Here is a 20,619-nt window from a genome sequence, read left to right as displayed (position 1 = left end):
ATATCCCTCAGAAGTTGGAATCAATTAAAATTATGTAAGGAATACCATAGTTTATTACATGACTGAGTATAAATTAACTGACATCCTTTTGTACACTGCTAATACTGTAAGTATTCTTACCTTCTTAAAAATATGTGCATGATTTCTTTTGACAACATAGTGTTGTTGTTTTTGCTCCAGTATCCTAAAAAGTAGGCCTTGGCTTGGATTTAAATATATCTAACATAGAAAACTTTACATCTGAAGAGTGACACCATTGGATTGAATGAAATAATTAACAGGTACCTATAGTCTTCACCACTGTTGCCCCATGGTGGATGTTTTGTTTCTGGGGCATTATGAAAGAGATATATGCATTATAATTTCTGTAGTGAGTACAAGGGTTATTCTTGTTACCTTTTTTAAAAAGTAGTGCTATATAAAACATCTTATCACAAAATGTTACCTTTTAATGAAGACTGCAATTTTAGAAACTTTTTCCAAGACTATTCCATCCACTTACTTATTGTACTTGAAACATAAAAACCATTATTTTTAAACATAACATTAAATCTGTTGCATTTGGAACTCAGTAAATAATAGTTATCCCAAAACATGGCATTTTTCACTTGTCATTCATTCCTCAAATACGTATTACATTCCAAACTTTGAGCAAACACAATATTAGGAAGTCTACATGGAGCAGGTCAATGTGTAAACAGACTAACAGTACAAAACTGCATGTGTGTGTGCTAGAGGCAGATCTAAGGACAGACTACCTTGGTTGCAAATTATAGAAGTTCTTCATCCAGGTTTAGTAAGCCTAGAAATGTTTCCCAGTTTTAACGGATTCTAGAGATCACCCAGTTGAACTCTGTTAAAGACAGGCTGCTAAGCATTACATAAAAACACAGGTCTTAAAGGAAGTGAGAAGTTAAGTTCAAGTCTTGACTCTGCCACAACTAGAGTAAGTGGTTTTTTATAATTAATGTCTGAGTCTCAATTTCTTTATATGTAAAATCAGAATAAAATGACTTGGTCACAATAATTTTAGAAGAAAGATGTTTACATTGTGCCTGTAAAAAGATGTTCACTAAGTAGCAGGCAATAAATCATAATTGTCAACTTGCTAAAAATGAGTAGATGAGGAAATAAACCGAAAGTGGTAGCCCAATTTCCACAAGTACTTGGAAGAATCAGCCCATGTAACATCAAATCACTTTGGCTACACCATGCTTTCCTAGTAAATTTTAATACCAAACAGGAAAAAGTTTTAGGTTAATTGCATTACCCAATATTCTGTAGAGTATTTAAACAAGGTTTGGAATTCATATCTACAAGAAAATAGATAATGTGTTTATAATTATTTTAATTTAGAATCTTTATACTTCTCAAACAAGTCATTTTTTAAAATGAATGAAGGCATTATTAAATGAGAAAAATGTTGAGGAGAACATTTTTTCCAATACAAAGCCCAGATTAAATATGTAAGAGCTTAGTATTTGATTAACCTTATGTTTAAAACGTACATTATTAAGTACTTCAAAAAGTACAAAGTATATAAAACTTCCTAATTGTGGACTGGACTATTAATATACAGATCAATTGAGATATAGTGGCCTATCCTTTTCTTATGATCACCAGTTGTATTTACACACTGGCATGAGGACACTGGCATCACGAGACAGAGCAAGTCACTGGTTTACAAAAAATGTAGTTACTCTTTGCTTTTACAGACATTGCCAAACTTATTTTGAAAACTTATATTCTATGTGCCAGCAGTCTTTCTTTAGTTCTTGTGAAATAGTTTTTACAAAAAGTGAAAACATTACTCATAAGAAACTACAGAGGAACTATAAATCAAGCTTAGTAGATTAAAAACATTAAACATTTACTTTATTTAGAAGTAACTGACTACATGTTGTGTACCTTCCTTATGGCTGACTCTTGTATTGAACAAATTCCAGATCCAACAGTTCTCTCAGAAATTAATCAACATTTCCAACCCTTTGTAAAAATGTACAGATAAACATGTTTTAGGTTAATATACAAATGTAATAATCACAAGACTACTGTTTGTAAACCATGTGATTCTTAAATCTTTACTAGATTTTAAAAGAACACGTTTGAAACAACTTTCGAAGTGATAGAAACCCTTATATATTGAAATGCTGAAATGTTAGTTTCCATGTTTTTAATTTACAAAACTTATAGGATTCCTTACTAGATTTTTTACCTGGGATCTGATTCCTATTTCAAGCCTCCTTTTTCAAATCATCTAATGTTATTTAGACATAATTATACCTTTCAAGCCACTTACTGACTCTATATGTCTTCTATCTCAAACATTTACATGCCACCTAAAAGATTATCTACTTTAATCCACACTGAATCTACACTGCATATGTCTTTAATTCATGAGCTCTGAAAGGCTATAGTATTGCTGAATGGATTATCTCCTTGAATCCCTTATTGGCAGTTCTAGAGGCGTTGGTGTTTGCCTTTATAGCCTATCTTCTAGAATACACAAAATTAGAGCCATGCAAAAGAACCAATTGTTGCATTGTATCAAATGTCCCTGGCACTTAAGTTAAAAACAGATTCAACATTTTGTGGGCCTAAATTAATGCACTGTAACCAGAGTCAGAAGAATCCATCATATATGCTAAGGGGAAACAAACCAGGCTCTAAAAAATTCTTAAAATAAGGCAGGTAGAGAAAATTGTCTAGAATTTTTTTAAAGTGACCTCCCGTACACTGTTCTGCTTTCATAAGCCTATCAGGATAAAAACAATTGAGATTATTTTGCATGCAGATATTTGTGTTATAATTCTACAAATAAATATTAAATCAGCAAAATACAAATTTTGCAATTACTTTGTTGAAAAACGAATGATCTGCTAAGATTAGTTAAATCTGCCATGGATCCCCAGATACTATCCTCAGGTGAGGTACCAATGCAGTGACCTTCCGTGTAATGAATTCCATGCAAGCTGAAACCGTGTGTGACTATTGGTTGCCAACTGGAGTACAGGCATTGTTTCCCTCCCAACTCAGTAACTATGAGACTAAAAAAATGTTTCGTCAAGTTTCACATTATTATTACTCAGTGCTTCTGATATAGACAAGGGCAAAAGACTCTGTACACTGGCTAGTTACACTATGTGGCTGATAATTAAAGAAGAAACAAATGATTTCTTTGGGCAGCTAATCAGTTTATAGCATATATTGACTGCTACTGGCAGAAGCTCTCAGTCAAACTGTTTTGTTCTGCAAAACCAGGTTAAGTGTCCTTTTTAGGTGTTTGCTAGAGGATTGTTTTTAATGTGACTTTAAAACCTAATTCACATTTCAAAAGTACCAGAGCATAAAATAATATAAATTCAAACAGGTAAAATAATATAACATGAAAAATAAGTTTATGCTCTTGGAAGTAGGTGACCTTTACTAACTCACATTGTTTCCTGAAAAATGAGATTGACTTTAAGTGGGTATGACAACTATCTATTGATAGCTAAACTCTCCAAATCAAATGCCATTTACTTTTCCTATTTTAAAAAGTTCATCATTTTTGCTTTTTGAATGTTAATAGTAAGAAACACTCTCTAAATTCTTCCAAGCTATGATCGCAATATTTATCCAAATGCTCTGAAACTAATTCACTGATAGCAATTTAAAACCGTACTTAAAATAGAGCTCAGTCCTCACTTGGCTATAGTATAAAATATTTAGAAAAGGGCACACACACACACACACACACACACACACACACACTCATTCACTCACACATCTCCTGGAACTAATTAAAAATTAAATGAAAAGTGGCGAATATAAATGGAGGAGAAAAGTTTCCAGGCACACCAAGGCTCTGTGAATACTGTAAGGGCTGTAAACATCCTAACATCTGCAAAGGTTCTATTTAAATACATTATTTTAAATTAACCTTAATAATCTAATAATTCAATACATTCATAGTTTCAGATAAAAAATTTACATATCCTTCCCTCCTTCATTTAGACAAGTATATGAGAACATGAGACTTACATCTTTATTTGCCTCAAAAAATAGCTGTGCAAACAACTAAGTCATTGTTTTTATCTAACTTCTGAAGTGGCAGGAAAACTACATTCCTGGGCACTACATAATCTTTGTGCCTGACCCCCCAAGAACCTTTAAGTCAAATTCACTTACCCCCAGAGGGCAACACACTATTGTATCCTCTCCACTTTCTACCACCTATGAACAATGGATAGTAATTGCAACTGTCATGGGCAGTCAGTAGGAAAAGTAACCCAGTGCTATTTTCCAGGTTTACGGCCAAACCTGAGCTGAGCACCTAATAACCATGACCTGAACAGAAGAAAGACCTACAGTTGCTTTTAAAATGCATCAGAAAACAGTTTTTTGAACAGAACCAGAGGACAATAACCTAACTTGTACTCTGAATGTGAAGCTTAAAAAACTCAAAATTAAAGACAGAAACTTCTTTTGTGATTGTGCTGTAGCTTCCTAAACTAACCCCCAAGGCCAGCCTGAAAGGGACAGCTGAGCTTTCCTCTAAGCTTGTCATCACTGCTGTTGCTGCTTTTAAGTTTGACTTGTGAAGGAAAACAAGGGAGGGAAAAAATGTTTGTCCTCCATTGGAATGAGATCAGAAGGCTTAGAAAAGGCAGTCTTCTCTGCTCTGCTCTTGAGTTATCACCCAGGTCAGAGAAGAATAAAAAACCTTGGAGAATGCATCATATGCCTCAGGCGTAAATGGGTTAAAATTCATCAAAATAATATAAAGGACCTGCTGCCTCTGAAGATGAAACTTCTCAGTTCTCCTCAAACATTGTCTTCAAGCTCTTTAAGGCATATTGATTCTCATTCATTTGCATTTGATTCCATTGTAGATTTCGGTTACTGAATTTGTTGATTAGCACCAATTCATTTTCTCATCATCTTTTCACAAGTAATCATAGCCTAAATATATATAATTCCAAATGATCTGTATGAAAAACGAAAGAGTCAAACATTTTCTGGAATTTTCTAGATATCCAGATGTTAATGTCATGTAGGCCAAACATTTAAGACCGATGCTTTGCCTTTTTCCAGGATACACTGACGGAGTAGAGCCTTAAGAGAGACAACTGCTTCTCTCAGTGTGAAAAAACTTGCACAGACACACATATGCAAAAAAGTTATTTATACTTATATTTCTACATGTATATTCATATGTCTGGTGATGTTTCAGATATATATTCAGCCTCTACCAAAAATGTACACAGTAATATATAACTAAGTAGTTTATACTGATGACTAAGTATCTTGACTTTTCCAGAATTAATCCTATTGTAGTACTCAGATTCCATCTCAAAAAAAAAAAAGAACTCAGAACCTTAAGTGTCCCATTAGCAACAAACAGGAAACTGCAGATTGCCTAATGTTTTGAGAAAACATACTTTTAAATTAATTGAAAGGATAATTTGCTTTTATTTTATATGAGGAAATTAAATCTTCTCCCTTTGTTATTAGGAGTTTATTAAGATATGAATATTTTTATAGAATTTTTTAGTTGGATGTAATTGTTGATTCAAATAAAACCAAAACAAATTGTTACCCTGACTGGTATAAAACAACCTTTTATAATGCTCTCCCCATTGATCATTTCTGGTTTTAAATGTAGGTCATACACACCCATATTTCCTATATGTAAAATGTAGAAAATCATCTTATAATATACAGTTTTTAACCTTGCTGTAGGTACATTCTTACTTATAAAATAAATAAATTTTTTAAATTATGAAAATCAGACCCTGTTAGAGGTATAGTGGGGTGACTCCATGAAAACAACGTATCATTTATTCTATAAGGCACAAAGAAAAAATAATAAAAGAACCCTGTTACATCCTCCTTCAAGATAGAAGGAAGAAACCCCAAACACAGAGAAGGCAAGAAGCAGAAGAGGGGTGAGGGCAAAAATACTTTATCACCATTAATATCCCTGAATATCAACTTCATTTTGGTACATTTTGGATCAAAATAATCACACTATATTACCTTTTATTTCGCCAAAGTTCCCCGATCCCATTGCAAGAAGCTTGTCTTTCCAGTCCTTTGAGAGTAGCTTTTCAATACTGGGGGTTTCTAAGTAAAGAAAAAAAGAGGTAAGCAAATCAACATGACTCTCCTTACAATGGAGCTCATTAAAAGTCTATCTGCTAAAAATAAGGCCATCCCTATCCCAGCCCCACTTCATAATGGCTTCATCAAAAAACTGATAACAGGGGTGGAAAAAAAGAATGTGTTTTGTCACCTGCTGTTTCAAAATCATTAGCTTTTTCCTCTTGCGGAACAAAGCCATACTAATTCTTTATGACAATGGGTACACATAAACCTTGCAGCTCATTGTTTTTCAATTTGGTGAACAAATTCTTGCTATAATGGATGCTTGTCAATTTCAGGGTGTTAGTCTGCAGTCAAAAAATAATTATGTTGATAAAATGCAGAGTAAAAAAAGGCAAAGAATTAGCTCTTAAATCTGCTACATGTAATTATATCCCTCTGTGTGTTTACAATTACATCCACTTTATAATATGTGTTTAACATCGTGTGGTGGTAAGCACACTGTGGCAAGATTTGCCAGTACTGCGCACATTAAAAAAAAAAAAAAAAGTTGGTATAAAAGAAGCTTTAAAAAGATTGCAAAATCTAGAGAAGTGAGAAATGCCTATAACGGAAACCTATTATTTGCTTATTTCAGATTTGTATCACACTTTTTAAAAATGCCCTGTATTGGGACAGGGTACACACATTTGAGAAAGCAAGGTCTGCTGTAGTCTGCTATTTGTTTCTACATATAACATAGTTTTTGACCTTTACTTTTGTGTTGAATTTTAATGTATAAGTAAATATAAATGCTCATAAAAACTCCCAAACATTAAACTCAGTTTCAAACAATATAATTGTATATTCTTGTCAGCATTTAGATGGGTACACAATTACAATGGCTTTCAATCCCACAATTAGCACTGCATTCACTTAGAAAATGGAATGTACTAAAAGATAAGTGTCCCAGTATGCTCCATCTAAATAACAATACCCACACTTATTATATAGATCTAAGACATACACTGCCATTCTCCACATTGGTGTTTATGTGTATTTGTGTTTGTTCAGGCATTTGTTTACCCCCCACTAGGAGCATAAAGGGAGTACGTGTTAACTTATCAAAGGGACCGTCTGGCCTAAACACCATAATATTATTAGAAACTGGTTAATTTTCCCCACAGTAAAATACATTTTAAAGAGTTTTCTTTACCATGTTTAGCTAATGCTATCTACTTTTTCCAGGGCCCCATCTTTACAGCAATCAGCTAGCAGTCACAAAGCCTGCGTGGAGTTTTCAACAAAGCAGAGATGCAATTTTCCATGGAAAAAAAAATATAACATTATGGAACACTTTTGTCTCACATGTCAGGAACTTGTGGAAAATAAAATGGTAAAAAGCTCTGAATGATTACTCTTTTACATAGTCTATATGTATACATATATACAATATGTGCAAATATGTATATACACTTACAACAAATAATATATGCACATTTACCTATGGAATTAATTTGAAATGAATGAATGAAGTTGGATAAATGAAAAATGAATTTTTTCCTTTGGAACAAAATACATAGCTCTATTTTTCACATTTAAGAACTAATACTGAATAATTTACTTTGGGATTTTTTAAAAATATCCCAATTTCTATATTATTTCAGAATATTAACAACAATTCTAGGAGTAATAAAACAGAGTAATTATCTTCATATTGTAACCAGTATTTCTCTTCACTGAGGCTTTAAAAGTAACTTTAAAATACTTTTGCAAGAACTTCCAACATTTCTACATTTCCAGTAAACGGTTTGAGAGTGAAATTATTTCTTAAACCTTATCAGAGTAGGTCAAACAAACATCACTGTTTCTTTTTTCCAGCACTCTACAAAAATTCTTGAGTAGCATGTAAACAGGGCACAGCCAAGATGGTATTTGCAATAGAGTACTGTCAGTCATTAAAAGCTAACAAACCTTTGCAAAGCAGGAATGCAGCAATAGAAATCCATTGTGCACTAACAATAGGCCCCTGAACCTCCAGGCACCAAAGCAGACCATTTTACTTTTAAGGCTATTGTCTGCAAAGTCCATGACAAAGCTTTTCCCCTGCAGCTAGACAAAATATTCACTGTAGTGTGCTCATAAAGAAACAGAAGTCTTCTGTCTAAGTTGCAGAGTTAAAGAAACAGCAGCCAGATTTTGAAACCTGCAGAACATTCCTGTCCTCTTTATTAACTAGTATAAAGCTATAAGGCTGGTAAACAGAGCCAGTTTGTTCAAGTACTTGACTTTTAAGCATATACTACAAAAAAAAATATGAATAACTTCGCAAAGACTAAATTATTTGGAAAATGTAAAATCAGAGACATATCTAACTCAGGGTTTTCATGTCTGTGGATGAATAAAGACACTAATACTTACAACTTGGATGAGGTATATACGTTAAATTTAGATTAAAATACATTTACATAGCAGCCTATGTGCCAGGAACTATACTAGAGGTTTTAATCTGTATTCCCTTATTTAATCATAATAACCAAATGAAGACTTAGATTGTGTTATTACATGTATGCTACATGTTTAAAAAGGTGAAGCAGCAGCAGCAAAAAGAAAAAAGAGGACTGGTCTGGGGTTCCACAAAATGGGCAGAATTGAGGACTTGAACTAAGTTTTTTTCCTACAAATTCCTAACTCTCTTATCAACAACAAAATGATATCATAGCCACTATTTAGAGGGCTAAATCCTAAGCAAGGTACCAGGTCCTTTACATGTGGTATCTCATACTTCTCACAGTAATCTGCTGAATTAGATATTGGTACCTCTGTTTTGCCATTTAAGAAACCAAAACTCAGGAAGTTAGCATGATTTACCCAATGTGGAGCTAAATTTGACCTTTTGGATCCCCAAAATCTTTGTTCTTTGAAGCACATATATTGCTACGCTTTCAATGGGTACCCCCAAAAGCATATGTTGAAAATTCATTTTCAATTTCAATTTCAAAATTTTCAATTTTGAATCCCTAATTCAAAAGGGAGGTGAGGCCTCCTGGGAGCTATTTAGGTCATAAGGGCCCTAGCCATGAATGGATTAAGGCTGATTAAAGAAAGACTTCAGGGTACAAGTTCCATCTGTCTCTCATGTGTGCACTCTCTTATTCTTCTGCTTTCCACCATGGGGTGATGCATCAAGAAGGCCCTCACCAGATGCTAGCACCTTGAGGTTGGACTTCTCAGTCACCACAATTGTGAGTAATAAATTTCTTTTCTTTATAAATCATCCAGACTGTGTTATTTTGTTATGGCAACACAAAACTAACACACACACACACATACATATTCCCTCATTTCATCTACAAAACAATCCAGAATAGTAGGAAAAAACAATTCTTATTAACTCCTTTGGCTGGATGAAGTAATAACTTGATGAATTTTCTAGGGTAACTTATTTGTATGAGTAGCAACTATGAAATTAAAAGGCAGGATTTTTCATAGTTTTTGTTTTTAGGGTGGGTTCCAATTATATGCCTTGCACTCTAGGATTCTGGATAATTTGGTGAAATCCTATGAGTACATAGCAGAGATACACAATGAAATGATTCTTTTTACTTACATGGTAGAAGGAATATCAGGCTATAAGTAAAATAACCTAGCCTCTCTCCAAGACAGTGACACTGGCTAGATGGGTCTATGGGAGTGAGGAGGGAAGGGGATCATAAAGACATCATTTCACCCACTTCACCCCTCTCTGTGAATTTCTGTAAAGAGCTTCAAAAAAAAAAATCCACATTCAATAATCTACCAACTGCTACAGTTTCCATTTGTTTTCACTGATAGTTCTTGAAAAAAAGTAGAATGGATCTCACAATAATGAGCACAATTAATGGACATGTAGCTGTGCTTAAATTTCTCTGAAAATGGTAAAGATCTATTAAAAAATTCACATTTCAAACTGTAAAGGACCAAATGGCAAAAGCTCAATATTTACAATACACCTGTTGGTTAATGTGTGAATATGAGTAGAATGAAATTTGACACAATTATGTAAGTGCTGCTTCACTGCTTATGGAGTGAATAGATAGTAATTATCTATTAAATATTTAATTTTCTAAAATAAGATTTTAAAAATGCACACACATAGAATTGTATTTTGTGCTATGAATATGGTATGTGGGATACCTAGTTATTCACAAATGTTAAAATTCTGGAGTTTCCTTTAATTTTTAAAAATTTTTGTGGGTACATAGTAGGTGTATATATTTATGAGTTTCATCTATTTTCATGTTAAAATATGTCATGTTTTGCACTTTACACTAAAAGATTCTCCTGAAAATTCCTTCACCTGAGAGTTCATTCTCCCAAGCACTGGAATATCATGATCACCTTCGAAGTAAGAACTAGGGCTCCCTATATTAAAATAAGCGTGAGAGTTAGTATTATTTGCACAGCATTTCCATTTACAGAATGCTGCCAGATACAACATTTTTGTCAGTGGCATATATAACTGTTATATTCATTTTGCAGATGAGGAAACTAAGGCTCAGAAAGATGCTTTACCCAACATCAGCTCATTGCTAAGTAGAACAGATGGAAATCAAAACCAAGTTCTCTTAATTTAAGGATCTGTCTCTTTAGGGGAAAGGTAAATGCATATATTTTAAAAGAGAGAATAAAATAAAGTTAGAAAATAGGCTATAAGATAAATTAGAAATAAAATATATCCTTCATCATAAACACACTAATATTAAGATGAGTCTAATTGGATTACTCTTGTTTCTTTCTGCCAACAGGACCCTTCTGATACATTTGCTTGCTTTTCCCTTCTCACCCTTGCCTCTTTTGCTCACATATGCTTCTTCACATCAATGCCTATGGCAATCTCAACCAGTGAATGGCCCCCCCAACTGTGCCAGCCATTGTTACAACAGCATCCTGCCTCTTTAGGGCCTGTTCATTCCCTATAACTCTGACTCCTTTTTCCCTTCAGTGCCAAACACTCTTAAGACTGACTCCCTCATCTGGAACAATGAGACCTAGAGGCTCATGCCAACATATTGTAATTTTCCAACAAGCTGCCAGTGCCAAGAATTAAACCACATTCGCTCCAGTGCAGTAGCTTTACACACAAGCTCAGGTATTTGCTTTGTGTTTATGTCATTTTTTCTTTTTTTTCTTAATCTTCTTTCAGCTGCTGTGGCAGAGCTCATTGAAAAATTGAACAAGCAAAAAATACAGTATGTATAATATTTGACTTTTAAACAAAGTCACAGGAGTTAGGTCTTACCAAATCTATCACTGTTTATACTTTAACTTTGTAGCGTAAACTAAGCTGTGTTATTCTTGACATGTGATAGTGTACACATTGAGGAATGGAAGCTGTCTTTTGGAGGGAACTAGATTTCAAAATATACCAATATCTCCTTCAAAGTAAAAAAGCAAAAGCATATGTAGACTGTTCATGCCATAAAATAAGAATTATAGAGCTGAAAAGATCTTTATACATCATTTAGATAAGCATTTCATAAAAGCAATTAGGGGAAACATATATCTGACATAAATGAAACATAAATGATTTGGCTACTTAAAACAAACAACATAAGCATTTGATTGTCATGCAAATCTAATTAACATTTAAAAAATTTATATTTCTTCTCTACAAAATCTAGATCATTTTATGTACTAACAGATTGGCACTCTTTAAGCTAGTCACAGATTATATAGCGTTTTAAAAATAGTTGACCAAGGAAATTAGTGTTGGGAAGTGACTGTGTATATGGCTCAATACAATTTGGGCAATAACTGGTTAAGACCAAACTTTTCATTTTACAGACTAAAAATGTACAAATTAGAGATGCTTAATAACTGCCTAATATCACAAACCTACATAAAGATAAAAGCAGAACTTGAAGTCCAATTTCCCGTTCAGTGTTCTCAACAGTATACCATATACCACCACAAAGTTTTTAAAATAAATGGCCAATCCTGAAAAATGAAACTGTAGTTCTGTTTTCTTCACTTCATCTAGCTTAAATTAGTAATTATTTGATAGGTAGTACTGGTGACTAATCTGTGTTACAACTATGTACTATTAACTGAATAATCTCTGTTAAAATGAGGTGCTGTTACCTCAATGTTCTACTTTGGCTTTCAACTGGTAGCTCCAAGAAACTGAAGAATAAATGCAAGTCAGTCTATTTTTCTTCAAAAGGCGAATTACAATTTAATATGTTGCTATTTAATTAATCTACTTATAATAAAATTATTTTGAGGGAAGATTGAGCTAAATATGAAAATCATATATCAGTAAGAGTTCAATTCATGTTGACAATAGCTGCATATTTACACAATATTCGGAAACAAATTTTAAACAGCATAGTGTAAGTAATATCGACTTTTACGTATGTGGAAAGCTATTTCTACACTAAAAACCAGAAGGCCCATAACAGTCCCCTTAGTCAAGCATTACAGCTAGTCTGCCACTGGAAATAGCAAAATCTTCAAGGAAACGTCAAAAAATAAGCTGGGCACGGTAGCAAGCCTAAAGTCCCAGCTACTCAGGAGGCTGAGGCAAGAAGATTGCTTCAGGCCAAGGGTTTGAGGCTGTAGTGCACTTTGTTTGCAACTGTGAATAGCCACCACACTCTCGCCTAGGCAACATAGCAAGATCCCCCTCTAAAAAAAAAATCATAATATATCACATACTGCAATATACAACAGAAACACATAAGAAATTCCATAGCATTAAGACTTTGATAAGCTTTATTTTTATATGTAATTATCCTGAAGTGAATTAAGCTCTGGAAATACTTGACGTTTAGTATTGCCAAAATACTTATTTGTTTCCACTTGAAATTTAATGAGAGCTTGTTAATAGAGAAAACGTCTTTGGTTGACTCAAGTTTTAAAATTTTTAATGTGCAGTTTTTGGAATATGTAATACTTAAGTCATTAGTCATAGGATTAAATTTTCTTGTTGCATCAGCTGAACCTGCTCAATTATAATTGGTGTTATATCACATTTTAGAAGAATATTTTTTACCACATGATTAACTATGCCATAATCAATATAGTATCATTACTACCTATAGGTAACCTTGGGTTTACTTCTCAAAAGATATATTTTCTACACAAAAATATCGATTAAAAGATAGGCTTTACTCATATGTAATTCAACAATGATTGTTCCATCCACTCCATCACTCATAAAGTAACTGCATTTTCTTAGACAGACTACAACTCTTTGTTTTGTTCTTATTTCAAATATTAAATCACAGCAAAAAGTATTTCAACAAGAAATTGCAGAGCTACTCCTCATGCACAAAATCTTTGTTTTACTACTAAATATTTAAAATGATAACGTAATGTCATATATAAACTGACTCCATCACTTACTACGTTTTGTGTCCTTTGGCAAGTAATGTAACCTCTCTATGCACCCATTCACTTACCTACAAAAGAGGCTAACAGCTGCACTTACTTCATATGGTTGTTGTGAGGAGTAAATGAGATAATTTATTTAAAGCCCTTAAAAGAGTGTCAGGCACATAGTGACACCCAAAAATGATGACTAACATTACAACTACAATTTACTATAAAACAACCCAAGAAAATGATTTCAAAAAATCAAGTAAAGTATTTCACTTTGCCTGTCACAAACACTACCCAGAAATCAAAAGTTTTGTCAAAGAGTAATAGGTCTACTTGTGCCCATTTTAATGATAACAATCTACTATTAATTTATATGGTTATCTATCATTCCTATGAAGTCTTCAGTTTGATCTTATCTAAACAGCACAAGTCCAAAATTGCTCAACTAATCTTTGCCTTTTTGCCTTTTTTTTTAATTTGACAGTTGTCTCTCTAACTTCCCAAAGGTTCTATTAGGTTCTCAACAACGTCTAAAACTTTTAAGCCAGTGCTGTTGACAAGTGAAAGGGAAAAACAAATAGCTTTTCCCAGGGTCACCCAGCCAATGATAATAGTTATTATTTTTATATATGAGCACTGAGCCCTGCCCTCTATCATGGCTAACTCATCCAGCCCCCCGATAGCAAAAACATTTTCACTTTTAATAAAAATGAGAGAATGCAGCACTCTTGGGTCAGGCTCTTTCAGTAAGTGCACAGTTAATTAATATTGTCCATTTGGATTCAAATAATTTATGATGTCAGCAGAGTGCAGGTGGGAAGATGTGAATCAAATTCTAGTTATTAGCTACAATAAGAAAGTGGAGAACAGGAGGGTTACTAAGGTGAGAGGAGTAGAATAGAAAAGCAAAAGCAACTTGATAAAATATTGGGAGGAAAAATACTTATGATACATCCATAACAGTCCACTTATAAAAGTTAAAATATTTCTTACAAAAGATTTTGATGACAGTTTTTGGTGTTCATCCATCAAATGACTAACTTTCTTACAGACTAATTGTAATAATTGTTATTTTCCATATATGCCATTTGAAATAGTGTTTCCTCAATTGTGTACACGTGAGATAGAACAGAAAGAAAAGACACAATAAGAGCAATAAGCTATACATTATAGCATAAAGTATACGAGAATCAGGCATCTAAAACAAAGTTAAATTCACAAGGCAAATTTATAAACAAACTGAGGAAACACTTAAGATACCTTAAATATATCATGGCTTAGTAAAGATGAGAGTGCATAGTTCTGAGCAAATCATGCCTATTTATATATTTAAGAAAAGAATTACCTAAATATATATTTGAATTATAAATGAAGCAATTACCCTACTAAAAAAGTGACTTCACATAGTCACTTTATGTAATTGGATGTCTAGACCATGTTGAAAACCAAAATTAATATTTGCAGAATGTTGTTATTGTCATTCAAAATTGTGAAAGTCGGTGGTAAAGATAAAGAAGATGCAAAAAGTACAGAAATAGAAAACCATTTAACATACATTAGAATAAGAATTTCAATACTTAAAAAAATATGACAGAATGTTTTACCACTGGAAGTGAGAATTAAAGCACATACAGCCTGATGATAAACCACTACACATCCTGAATCTTCTCCATCACAGCATATGTGAAAACAAATCACAATCTCAGCCTGCCAGATGCCTGAAAAGATATGAACAAGAAAAACTGACACGATTCATATGATGAATCAAATATTGTGATATGCAGGTAGTTGACTGGTTGGGCTGAAAGGCTAGTTATAACTCAAGTTACATTTTAATGCTCTAATGCGTAGAATCAGATTTTAAAATTAAGAAAAAATCATCTGATTTGCTTAAAATCATATATTAAAATTTGTACATACATACATAGCCTTCTCAACCAAAGTAGTCCCTCTGCCTTAACAACTTTTTATTATTTGGCCTCTTATAACCTTTCATGAATTTCAGATTTTTGTCATTTTAGAGCAATTTTAGGTAAGAAAATACAATAGGTTTATTTGCAAAAGGGCATTTAATGTTCACAAGCTTAGATACAATCTAATCAACAATGAATCCTGCAGTTATGTGTTACCTAAGATGTTGCTGTGACTTCAAAAGCGTAGAACAATAAAAAAGCCTGTTAGAGTTTTCCTTAAGAAGTATTTTCATATTAGAAGCAATAAGTGAAATAAGATAAAAAAAGACGCAAACAAACAGCAACAATAAATAATTAAAGGAAGTCTAGATACACAGAAAAAGAAAAGCAGAGTGTGGTGTTTGACTTTTCCTGTATCACCAGAGACTTCCTATTCTTCATGATAAAGGCAGTGGGTATAAAATCAGCTATATATAATTTATTGAAACATTAATTTAATTTCTGAATGTAATGAATGTACAAAAGTATTATCTCTGCTTTTAATGGCCTAAAGTATCATTAGAACTATCAGACTACTTTAAAAAATCAAAACATACTTCATTTATAGATACTGCCATCTTCTTTTATGTGTGAATTTGCACAATTCACACAAACATACAGGTACACATACACAGACACAGAGGATCAAGAGGCATCATATTCTATTTATGCATTCATTCATTTATCTAACAGTCATTGGTTAAGACCCTACTATGGCACTGTGATAAGAACAAAGACGTGGCCTCTGTACTTTAGAAAACTCACCATCTCGTGAGGAAGATACACCAATTGTGATCAGTCATTAAAACCTTTATTCAAACTGCCATAGAGTCACTTAGTTGTTTTCCTAGTGTTTTGTTTATTGAGGCAAAATTAGCGCTAATGATACCTTACTCGAATGATTAAATTAGTGAATAGTAAATAAATATGCAGACTTTTTCTAAATGCTGCTATCACAGTATTGCCACATAGTAAAATTTCTAAAGTAATCTTCTGGTCATCAGTTAAACTTGCTCCCATTTTAGGTTGTCATCAGGCACCCCAAAAATGGGAGCAGTTTCTCATCTTGTCTGTAATAAGGAAAATAATTGAATCACATAAGCAATATAAAGTTAAATTTAAACTACATGAATAAGAAAAGTAGAGGCAATTAGTTCAACACACAGTATATACTACATATTTTTCCAGGCTTGAAGGGTATTATCAAGAGCATAACAGAATTGAACCCTACCCACGCAGAGGTCAAAATCATAGGAGGCTTTCTTAAAATGCAAAATTCCAGGACCATCAGAGAGTATGGTTCATTATACCTTGTTTCAATCCCAGGAGTCTGAACTTTTCTAAGATCAGAGGTAATTCCTTGATGAAAACACTGACATGGATTATTAAAATATGGATAAAAGCATCACAATAAATACTAAAAATTTTGAATTGAAAACTTTTTAAAAATGACTAAGATGTGAAAGAGTAAAATCTACTGAATTCTTCTTAAAAAGTTAAAAGAATTTTACGAACATCACACTGTCATGAGTAATAATTAAATATCAAATATTATCAACAAAAAATCCAAATATATTTACATACTTTGCTATTTTACAGCTTCATGAAATATAACTTTTTTTTTTTTTTTTGAGATGGAGTTTCGCTTTTGTACCCAGGCTGGAGTGCAATGGCACGATCTTAGCTCACGGCAACCTCTACCTCCTGGGTTCAAGCAATTCTCCTGCCTCAGCCTCCCGAGTAGCTGGGACTACAGGCACACACCACTATGCCCAGCTAATTTTTGTATTTTTATTAGAGACAGGGTTTCACCATGTTGACCAGCGTGGTCTCAATCTCTTGACCTCGTGATCCACCTGCCTCGGCCTCCCAAAGTGCTGGGATTATAGGTGTGAGCCACCGTACCCAGCTGAAATGTAATATTTTTAATGCAAGAAAAACAGTCAAAGTAAAATGCAGTAAAAACTACTAAGGGGATACTACTGTATATAACTTATATATGGGGAAATGAAGAAAATGTTTTACTGATGTATTTTGATCAAAAATTTAGTATAACTCTTAAGTAAGGGATTATGAATCATGTGGCCACATATTCCACATATTAGAAACACACCTGTAATCCCAGCATTTTGGGAAGCCAAGGTGAGAGGATCTCTTGAGCCCAGAAGTTCGACACCAGCCTGGGCAATGCTGTGAGACCTTGTCTCTATCAAAATCACAATTAGCCAGGCATGGTTGTGAGTGCCTGTAGTCTCAGCTACTCGGGAGGCTGAGGTGGAGGATCCTTTGAGCCTGGGAGGTAGAGGCTGCAGTTAGCCAAGATTGTGCCACTGCACTCCAGCCTGAACAAGAATGGTCCTCATCTCAAAAAAACAGAAACATAAATATATTCCTCAGCATAATGCATTATGCACGTAAGAGGCATATATTGTTCATGTAAGTCGAAAACAGAAAAGAAAAACTCTTGAGATGTCAGCGAAATGACCAGAACACCGTCTCTGAATCGTTGAGAAATGAAGTGAAGTAGGTTTGGGGAAGTATGATAGAATCATGTTACAAGTAATTTCATGAATCAGAGAAGGACAAATGAGATAATGTCTTCTTTATTCAGAAAATCCCCTGTGTAAACTCTTTAAGGGAATGGCAGGACCAGAAATTACAAATCCTGGAAAGGCTGGTATGGTAGAAAATAAAATAGTCTATATAGCTTGAATATAATGAACATGGATTTCTACAGGACAACAGCATTTTGAAAGGTTATTCCCTCTATATTCTTAAAAACATCAGTAAGTAATATCCACAGAATCATGTCTCATATCTAATAACTGAGAGGAAAACATGACACATAAATATTTGAAAGGATAATGAAATATGGGGAAAGCAAGAGACAGAGTACTGTTGAATATTCTCCTGCACTTATCCTTTCGGAAGTAAACGTTGACCATCTTCACTCATATATATTGTAAATGATAAAAATACAGATCTATAGATATCACTTAAATCTTTTCAGGCATATTAGTATAATTCATATATAATATTTACATATAATTAGAACTCAACCCTTCATTAGGAATGTATCCGAGGAAAAAAACCAGTGGGGGTAGGGAGGGCTCCAAGGATGCTCACCACACTATGCCATGGAATCCGTGCTTTCCTCATAAGCCACACACTTCAAAGAATGACATTTTAAAAGGTAGAAACATGCTTACTTACAATAGTCTAGGGGTGTTAGTGAAGGACAATGAAACATAAGAGGTTAAAAAATTAAGGTATAGATCAGTATTTCATCTCAAAGGGATGGAAGAATCAAATAAAATAAGAGACCACCCAATTTTCTGACCTAGGGGTCAGAGAGCAAGCTTTTACAAACTTGGAAATGGTCTCTTTTAAAGCCATGAAATTCTGTGTTCCACATGTCAGAAACTCAAAGGTGTTTATGCCTCTGGGAATCTTCTCTAAGGTATAAAAATACCCCAGGAACCTGCTATGGCAGTTTTGTCTCAGCCCAGCAGCGTCTCTTTCACAGGACAATTAGATATCTCATCCAAACTGAACATCAGGATGAATATGAAAGTTTCAAAAAAACTTCACTGGCCTCAACTAATTGGAAAAATTCTCCCAATTCTTCAAAGGAGATAATGTAGATGAAACATTGCTAATAATTAGGATAAACTTGAAACATATATTTGAATCATTCTTATAAATTAAAGTGTTCCAATAAGGGTTGAGATCTTCAATTAAATTACAAGCATTCCAAACAAATAATTCCAACTACAGTAGGTGCTCATAATCTAATTTGCACAAGGCAATTTTTATTTTTTACAAGCCAAATATTTTCACATAAGAAATCTGGGAAGTGGTGACTCCATGTTTGGATCCCCTTCCAGGAACCTCTTGTGCTCATGGAAGCTGTTTTTCCTCTATCCTGGATTTCCCCTGTGGAGTCCCCCTTCCACAAACACTCCCTTCATGGAAGCCTGTCTTCCCATCCTGAACTCCATCTCTCTCTATTCCCTTCCACTTAGTGTGGAAGCTGCTTTCCTCTCCTGTATTCCATCTTTCTGGATTCTCGCACTCAGTGTGAGAGTTAGCTGTTTATTTCTCTCTCCTTCTCCCGTTTCCCCATCTCTCTCTAAATAAATCACTTTCTACAAACACTTTTGTAAAAAAAATTAAAAAAAAATCTGGGAAGTGAAACAGATAAGTCATTGCAATAAATTTGTAATCATCAAAATTGATCTTTATTGCCTGATAGGGATAAGCACTGAAAGGTGTATTATCTACTTAAAATATACATTTATGAGATTAAAAATAAAGCGCTTCATTTCTAAAGAAAGAAACAAAAACGCCATTGTTCCCTGGTAGCTACCAAAGAACAAGAGAGAAATTACTTTGTATAATGAGGGAATTAAATTATTTACTAGAAAGTTTCCAAAATGTTTAAATTACATTAAAGTAGATATGTAATCTAACAAGTTTTCCTATCATACGGTAGGTGTCAATGTATTATTTTAGTCTATAATTCTACACATAAAACTTGGGTTTATTTTTCTCTCTTTTTTTTTCCTTAGCAAATTGTTCAGTTTATAGAGTAGCACCCCTAGAAATTAAAAAGCAGCAAAGCCAAATCTCAAACATGTGAAGAGTTCTGTGCCAAATGAAGGTGTTTAGAACTAAACCTAACACCTTTAAAAAGTACCTGATTTGAGCTTAATTGAATCTCTTCTTTCCATACATATTCTGGCCTTTCTGTTGTTGATGTGACATATAAAATACTTACAAAATAATGATCAGTGAAGTTTCACAGCATGGAAGGAAAAAAGAATAAGAGGGAAAAAAGTTTATTTCACACTATTTGAATTACACGTAGGTAGTTCTCTATGAGTCTATTACCAAATCCTTTAAGTCCACCAGCCTCTTACCTACATTAAATTAATGAGGCATCTCAAGCATTTATTCTTCACCAGCGGCTCTAGGCTCTCCAGTTGGACACCTACAATTTACTAAATTACAAACAGTGACCTAAGGGAGACATCTGTTTGTTATATACAATATTGTACTAAAAAATAAACTAGAAGAATATTTGAGAGATTAAGACGATAAGATATATGTTGGATTGTATTTTCTGGGGTTAATAGGGGCCGGTCTACAATTCTGTGATCTTCTCTTTACCAACACAAGTTCCTATTTTCCCATCAGGAAATAAAGGTCTCTAAAGATCAACATTATGAAATAT

The 20,619-nt window shown here is 33.7% G+C and overlaps 1 protein-coding gene across 17 annotated transcripts in view; it reads right to left on the bottom strand.

Annotated features, from left to right (window-relative positions):
* Positions 1-20,619, bottom strand: part of SOX5 (SRY-box transcription factor 5) — a 1,011,218-nt gene that overhangs the window by 212,054 nt on the left and 778,545 nt on the right. For all 17 annotated transcript variants that reach the window (XM_032284295.1, XM_032284302.1, XM_032284196.1 and 14 more), the window contains one exon: positions 6,022-6,108. In XM_032284295.1, the coding sequence (XP_032140186.1) occupies positions 6,022-6,108 (87 nt within the window). The remainder of the gene's footprint in view (positions 1-6,021; positions 6,109-20,619) is intronic.

Source organism: Sapajus apella, unplaced genomic scaffold (genome assembly GCF_009761245.1).
Source record: "Sapajus apella isolate SASKATOON/1434 unplaced genomic scaffold, GSC_monkey_1.0 scaffold2, whole genome shotgun sequence".
Taxonomy (NCBI): Eukaryota; Metazoa; Chordata; class Mammalia; order Primates; family Cebidae; genus Sapajus; species Sapajus apella.
This window is presented reverse-complemented; position numbering and strand designations above follow the sequence as displayed.